At 36.9% G+C, this 7,733-nt stretch overlaps 1 protein-coding gene across 3 annotated transcripts in view; it reads right to left on the reverse strand.

The window, feature by feature from the left end:
• Positions 1–7,733, reverse strand: part of rabgap1 (RAB GTPase activating protein 1) — a 102,680-nt gene that overhangs the window by 82,288 nt on the left and 12,659 nt on the right. Inside the window, exons 2-3 of one of the 3 annotated variants that reach the window (XM_016483395.1) lie at positions 7,004–7,209; positions 4,271–4,300 (exon numbers count right to left, since the gene is read on the reverse strand). The exons of 1 other annotated variant lie outside the window; for it this stretch is intronic. In XM_016483395.1, coding sequence (XP_016338881.1) covers positions 4,271–4,300; positions 7,004–7,153 — 180 coding nt within the window. In that variant the 5' untranslated portion in view covers positions 7,154–7,209. The remainder of the gene's footprint in view (positions 1–4,270; positions 4,301–7,003; positions 7,210–7,733) is intronic. One more of the 3 variants, XM_016483397.1, reaches the window with a different exon arrangement.

Genomic DNA, 7,733 nt, shown 5'->3' on the forward strand with positions numbered 1-7,733 from the left:
GCAAAATAGCTCACTTGTCATGGTGTTATTTAACTATATCATGTTATGAATAAACTAAACATTGTGAATTTTTACCTCAGTGTGTTTCTTCTGAGTTTATGTGTGCTGTTACGCTCATTTGTTCTGAAGACTCTCACAAAAAAATAAACAGAGTGAGCCTCAGCGCAAGCTTGTATTCTGTATTCTGCTAACTTACTGCAATTCTCTCTGATGACGCAGTAACTTACCGCGGGGAAGAAAAAATCTTCGGTCTGTCCAATGATTGTAAACAGTCATTAGGTCCGTCAGACTTAAGATATTTTAGCAGTAATGTGACCAAAAATATTTAAGACCAATCGAATCCGAATGTAAGTCATTTTAAGACTTTTTAAGGCCTTATATTAGGAAAACGTTATTTAAGACATTTTAAGACTTTTTAAGGACCCGCGGACACCGTTTTCTCTTGTATACTAAGTATTAGTATTGCTCTTTAATAAAGAAAAATTACTTTTTATCTGAATCCTCGATTAATCGATGGAATAATTGGTAGAATACTCAGTTACTAAAATAATCGATAGCGGCAGCCCTATTTTACACTACAATTCAGAAATTTTAACCAAAGTATGTTATCGACTTTTTATTATGACTCTAAAGAATCATATCAACTTGTGGAAAATGGGCATCCGATGACCCCTTTAAGGCTGGAATACACTACACGACTTTTAAAATCTGAACAGATTTTTAAAACACTAGGCATCATACACTTACCAACTTTGTAAATAGTGACAAAGAAAAACTGGCCATCATATTCTACACAACTGAGTAGGGCTGGAGGATTAATCGAAAAGAAATCGAAACCGAAATTCAGAACTTCTAACCGACATAATTTTCCCATGTCGGTTATTTCGGGGGTTTTTAATCCTATTAATACTTTCCCCTTAAAAACATACTACCACTTGTGTAGTCGGCGCTATACGGACGTGACCGTTGCACTCGCGTGTTTTGCAGCATCTCGCACGCGAGTATACATACTCACGCTCTTACATTACTACACACTCATATGTACACATATCTATGCGCTCATCAATGTCAGTTCTAAAACAGTGGACCAATCAGAAGACCCCGGAGGCGGGGAAAGTGTTGCAAGCTTTTGGTTACAGTAGCAGGTTGGCATGGCAACTTTTGTATTTGACAGCACCTTGGCAGAGTAGGCATTCTGCGCTGCGCTTTATTTTTTAAAACCATTCCTGAGCACTGCGTCTCACGGTTTTAGACACAAAGACAAGATCACTGAGATGCTTCCCTGCTCTTTCTCTTAATCAGCTATTTACATTCATTATTTTATTAAAACATTTGTTTACAGGAGTAAATTTTTTTTCTACTTCCCACATTTCATGATTTAAAATAATTTTCATTTACCATAGATACAAGTTATTTTCTACTTTTCACATGACAATATTTAAAATGTATTTTGTTTGCAAGAGAGTTATTTTCTACTTTTGACATGGCAATATTCATTCATTTTGTTTCCAAAAATTAAAGTTATTTTCTTTTTTTTTTTAGGAAACTTGCTTTTTACAATTAAACTGAAATGTGACTTTTTCATAAGACGTCTTCATTTCAAGCAATCTTTGATTTTTTTAATTGTTCAAAATATTCAACAAATACCCATAAATAGTTTGTTTCCTTCAATTATTTTAAAATCACAAAGATAAGAAATGTACTCTTTCATTAGAAAACAAATCCCACCTTTAATAGTTGAGTAGCTATATTTATATTACAAACCTTTAATGAACTATGAGGGCAAAAATAAAAATAGATATAAAGAAAATAAAATAATCGTTCAATAATCGTAATCGAGGTAAAGTGCTCAATTAAATGAGGTTTTGATTTTAGGCCATACTGCCCAGCCGTTCGGCTGAGGATCACACACTTCCAGACTTTCAAGTTGTTCCGATCACAACAAACTCATGCAGAAACGTGCACCTTGTTGCTAGGAGATGCTTGACAAATGAAAACAACATGTTCTAAAATCGTCTGAAAATATCAAACATGTTTGATCTCCTCTGACTATATGGAATCAAAGTCTGAAGCAAAAAAATCAGAAGTTAAATCCGAGAGTCCGAAATTTTGTGTTTTTTCATTTTTTCGTATTCGTCATCCTTTGCTATCAAAATGCTTGCTACGGATGCAGAAACGCAGAAAATCGAACCTGATCTAATTTTTTTTATGACGGACAAAAGTTTCGTTGGCAGTGTGTAAACGTGATTGACACAACGTGAGGTCGTATTTATTTTTTAACGTGTGAAGATTTCAGACTCAGTGTGCACTGTGCAAAGATCTTGACACTGACTTTCAGCAACTATCATCAACTTCTCCAGACTGTATATCAGCGGAATTTCAGGGCAAAAAACGTGTAGTGTATTCCAGGGATTAAGCGTCATTTCATAGACTGATTAATGCTGCTTAGTGGTGGCATAAATAAATTTACACAGCATTTGCACCTTTATACAATACTTTGATATTAGGGGGTGAGGTGGGTCAAAGCAGGCATAATTTAGTCTGGCTTTTAATGTGGCATTGCATCTTCACATAGAATTTTGAGCAGGCACAGAGCAGCTTTAACTTGTCTGTAACAAAAGACACCTTATGATGCATTTTTGAAGGTGAACTACTCGGCCGTGAATTATTTGGCACACCATGCTGATGATCAGCATTGGCCAAACTTGGGCCATCGCTGAATGTCTGTCAAGCTCAGGCCTTGTCCACACGAATGTGGTTATTTTTAAAACCGCAGCTTTTTCTACGCGGTTTGGCCGTTTGTCCACACGCAAACGCAGCACCAGGTCACTGAAACCGAACATTTTTGAAAAAGCCTGCCAGGGTGAAGATTTCAAAAACTCTGGTTGCAGTGTTATCGTGTAAACAGCGAAACCAGAGTTTTTGGCTTGTGACGTCGGAGACTGCGCTGTTATATCCGCCTACTGGAAACTTTTTCAGGCTTCTGATTGGCCAACATGGCTTTACGGTTGAGATTATATCGCCAACTGTTGGCTTGGCATGTTCTTGACAGTGCTTCATAGCATGCTTTTTCAGTTGCATGGGGACGGAGATTTTTTTAAAAATGGAAGAAGGAAAACCTAAATACCCGTGTACGTGTGGACATGGCCTTAGTTTGACTTCTCCTGCATTCTGTGCTTGATCCTGCACAACACATTACAATTACCAGAGCTGTGTGACTCTCTCTGAAGGGTCAAACACTGAGGTCCTGCTGCACTCTTCTGTGGCTTATCATACGTCAAAATCCTCTGTCCTGTGAAACTGATGCAAACCAGATATGTGTGTTAGTGTGTGTGAAAGCCAATATTCTAAAACGAAAATACAATCACAAAAAAAGCTGGCTCCACCAAAGTGTGGACAACATGTTTACACAAAGATGCTGCATATAAAACTCCGTTTATAAAAATACCTGTGTACGTGTGGACATGGCCTCAGTTTCGTGGTATGTTCCACACCACTGACTCTAGTCACACCTCTATGACGTTGTAGCAGATTGAGCATGTTGAACCGATGTCGGATAGAATGAGAAGAAAAATGAAAGCAACAAAAGCAAGCAAACAACACACAGATGGCTGTCCCAAATTTAAATCCCCATCTTACCTGAGCATTCAATATGATCAGTGTATGATTCAGTTTTGATTTGATTCCACATCAGGAAGTTTGTAATTCAGCAGATCTGAATTTCTGATTCCTGTTATTCTTGTTATTTGATTGGCTGAATAGACAGAAGTTGTGATCTGTGTTCATTACAGCCATAAAAACAGTGACTGAAAACAAAGCTGATCTCTCAACACATAGGAACTGCATACAGCGATGCCAGGAAGTTCAGTGGGAGCAGACGATTTGGCAGATGACCTCCACGAAAGACCTTAAAATGTGCATATCTGTCAAATGCATTGTTTTGTTTAAAAAAACTAATATAAAAGTGTGACAAAAGAGCTTTAGAATACAAGCTAGAGGTTCTAGCATGGACTGGGACCAAAAGGTGACTGGACTAAGATGCCTGGAAACAGTAGAAGCAACAGACACAAAACAGAAGCCTATAAACACTCTACTGAGCTCTGCACAATCACAATATCATAGTCCCGCTTATTTCCCACACTCAGCTGTTGTACAGGCCAGTGAAGCTGCCAATCAAACGTATCAGCCAATCAGACACAAGGCACAGAGACACAGTATGACCACAAAGCCACAGAGGAAGAGAGAGAGGAATAGATAGATAAAGACTGACCTTAAAGCTGACCCCTTCCTCAGAAATCACCTGTGTAACAAACAGAGTGTTTAAGAGACGCCCACAGAGCTGAGAGAATGGTAATGAATGGGTTAACTGAGAGAGCGTTCTCTACTTCATGACCGATGGACTGTGAAAGACTGACAACCAGCAGAAACATCTTCACTTTTAACTGCCACAGTAGATCATGAATTGCACTACATTATGTGACGATGCCCTCTAGTGGCAATAGCAAATGTTTATGCACATCATTATTACACAGTAATTATTTACTCACCCTCATGTCATTACAAACCCATATCTATTCTTTCTACCAAAGAACACAAAAAAAAGATATTTTGAAGAATGTTCTCGCTGCCCTTTTTCATACATATTAAGTCACTTTATTTCTTGGTCAATTTTTGGTAGTCCTTTTTTGGTAAAAACATGAGAGTGGGTAAATGGTGAAATGTTCTTTTTGGTTGAACTATTCCTTTAATAAAGGAGGTGACAAAAGACGATGAGCATAATGGGAAAAAAGAGAACAAAACTTCAAAGTTGGCTGGTCCATGGCCATGATCAAATGCAAATTTGAAGGAGCAGACTTCACAAGCCAACAAAATGAACAAATCCACCAAATCAGAAAGCAAAAGTGATGGTGTAATGAGCATACAAGAACCAAGACCACAAGATCTGAAAAGAGGCAAGACTGGAGTGGCGTGGTTCAAACCTCCATGAATGAATGAGATCTGTATGGATGCAACATCTTATTGTGGCCCACCATAATACTAAAACGAAGTGTGAACATTTGTACATAAAGCTGAAAGTGCATTTGTCAAAAGTGGTACATGGACAAAAAACACACTGTAGTGCCGATACATCAAATTAGATGTGCGAAAAAACATCAAAGGTGATACGAACTGGACAGAAATCTCGACAGCATTCATATGGTGTGGCGTCATGTGAGAAATGGACAAGTCAGGGCACAGGCTAAGTACAAGAACAAAACATGGAATGAGAATGTGCAGTCTGCCTGTCCTCATGACAGTGACTGTCTGAATGGATGTGAACATTTAAAATCTTATTAGCACTTTTTAACAAACTAGCTAGGTGGTGCAAACTGTAGGCTACTTGCTAATTAAATTAATGGGGTGATTTTTCAATCAGGGGAATGTTCTATCCCCAGGATGATTAAAAAAAATCTCTTTAAATTACTATTTTCTCATTTTTAAGTTTGTTGAAATGTTTCCTATAATTTCTCTATTTTAAGCCTGTTCCCCATCTAGTCTTTTAATTTCTCGTCTATTATAAATTTATACAATGTTCTGTCAAAATCTGTAGCATTTTTCCAAAGAACTTAAAAAAAAGGTGAAAACTTTCACAAAGAATTGCTGACTGCAATACTGAAGTCATAAACATCAGTTATGATAGTTATGATTCAGAGCTAAAAAAAAAACTACATCATGATCTGAGAAAAACTTTATCAGGAGTTATTTAATATATTCAGTTAGTATGAGAATTTTAATTCAAAGGGAACTTTTTTTATTTTATCAGTAAATAAAATGGAAGTAATTTTACTGCTTACTATCTTGCTGTGTTAGCAAATCTAAGGCCACATCCACACAAAGCCAGAGCTTTCCCCATCCGATCTTTTTTTTATCTCGTCTCAAGAAATATCTGCGTATACACGAAACCGACACAAAACGATGTAGTATACATGCCAGACCAGCATGTGGCGCTGTAATTCTGCCACAGATACACTAAAAACGGAGAAGACTTGGACTATGCGCATAAACCTTTAGCGCTGTATACAAACGAACATGGAACAATACATTTATTAATCTGTGTTAATGTTAGCTAATAAAAAGACAATCGTTCAGTGTTTGTTCATGTTGTTGTTGTTGTTGCTGTTACGTGACGTAGCGGTGTCTGACTAGGGGCGAGTCGTGGGGTGATGACATCATCGTTTCACAAAATATACTGATTGGCTGTCCACACGAAAATGCAAAGGTATCGTTTTCAGATTTATCCACTCTGGGACCCGGTTTAAAAAAATAGCAGTTTCATGCTCCCAAAACGTCAGATCCGTCTGGACGAAACGCCAATACGATACAACATTTTTACATATACAGCTAAATGCGTCTCTGTGTGGACGGGGCCTAAGATGTATCTTACTTCTCTCATTATATTACAATCTAGGGCTACACAAAATCTAATTATGATTTTTCTAATAAAAATGTGGTTACAATTTAAAATGCAATTTAAAAAGAAAAAAAAAACAGGTTTGTAGGGCTGCACGATTTGACAAAATGTTGTGATAATAATAAAAATATATATACAAATTGCTAAATAAAAAAATACAACTATTGTATAAAAAATTTTAATCTGTTAATTTAATAATAATTTCATTGTACATTGCAATTGCAAAATTAAAATTTATTGCTTTATTCATTTTCAAATGTTAAACCATCAAACATTTCTTTTGACAGAGGGATCCCTTCAAATTTTTCTTTTGTTGTGCTTCTCGTAACAAGTTTGTTTGTTTGTTTGTTTGCGTTTAACACCATGCCAGCTTCGGTGGCTATTTTCATCGCGAGAAAAATTAACAGCTAAATTATATCGGGTTTTTACTATTTATTTAAGACGTTTGGCAAAGGTTGCGTTCCCAAATTAAATGAGCCCTTAATTGAAGAATCCCCCATCTATGGTTCACTGAGTAGAATTTCTCCCTATACGTTTTCTGTCTACTCTTACCTTCAGTCCTGTCTTTTCATCATCGCTACCATTATTAGTGGAGGGGGTCTCGTCCTCCAGGCGGGACACCAGGACAAAGTCCTCACTGTTGAGGGTGGACACAGAGTCGGAGGACACGCTAATTTTCCCCACCGAGGCCTTGTCATCCATGACTGCTAAATCAAGCCAGATGCGCTCATGAATGGCAGTTTAATGAGCAAAATTACCTGGAAAACAAAGATATGAAAAAACAATGAGGAAAGGGAAAAAAAAACATGAGAGGAGCTTGCACGCCCATGCTTATTTTCAATGCATCCTTTGTGAACTGCAAATATAGTTTGTGGTTCTTTACGCAGCAAGTTTCAATCAACTGTCCTACAAGTGACAGCATTTACATGCAAAGCTATTTATGGGCACATAGTGTCTGCAGAGCAAAATAAAATACAAAACTTTGACAGAAGTGCTGGCTAAAGAGGCAGAGATGTGTGTGGAAGTATACTGTAAAATTATAATAAAGAAATGGCAGGTAAATGGAAATTTATTACCAGGTACTCATATTGTAGGCATACATCAAGGGTCAAAAACTAACAGTCACTAACCAAACAGTAAGAAAATAAAATCACAGAGTTACCTGTTAACTTTATTAGAAACTGCAGTGTAAAAGTCCAATTTGTAGGTGATATGTATGATAAAAAATAAAAAATTAAAAAATTAAAAAGACATCCAAACTGCATTATATTTTGAGTTTTAT

This window comes from Sinocyclocheilus anshuiensis, unplaced genomic scaffold (assembly GCF_001515605.1).
Source record: "Sinocyclocheilus anshuiensis isolate Anshui unplaced genomic scaffold, SAMN03320099.WGS_v1.1 scaffold838, whole genome shotgun sequence".
Classification (NCBI taxonomy): Eukaryota; Metazoa; Chordata; class Actinopteri; order Cypriniformes; family Cyprinidae; genus Sinocyclocheilus; species Sinocyclocheilus anshuiensis.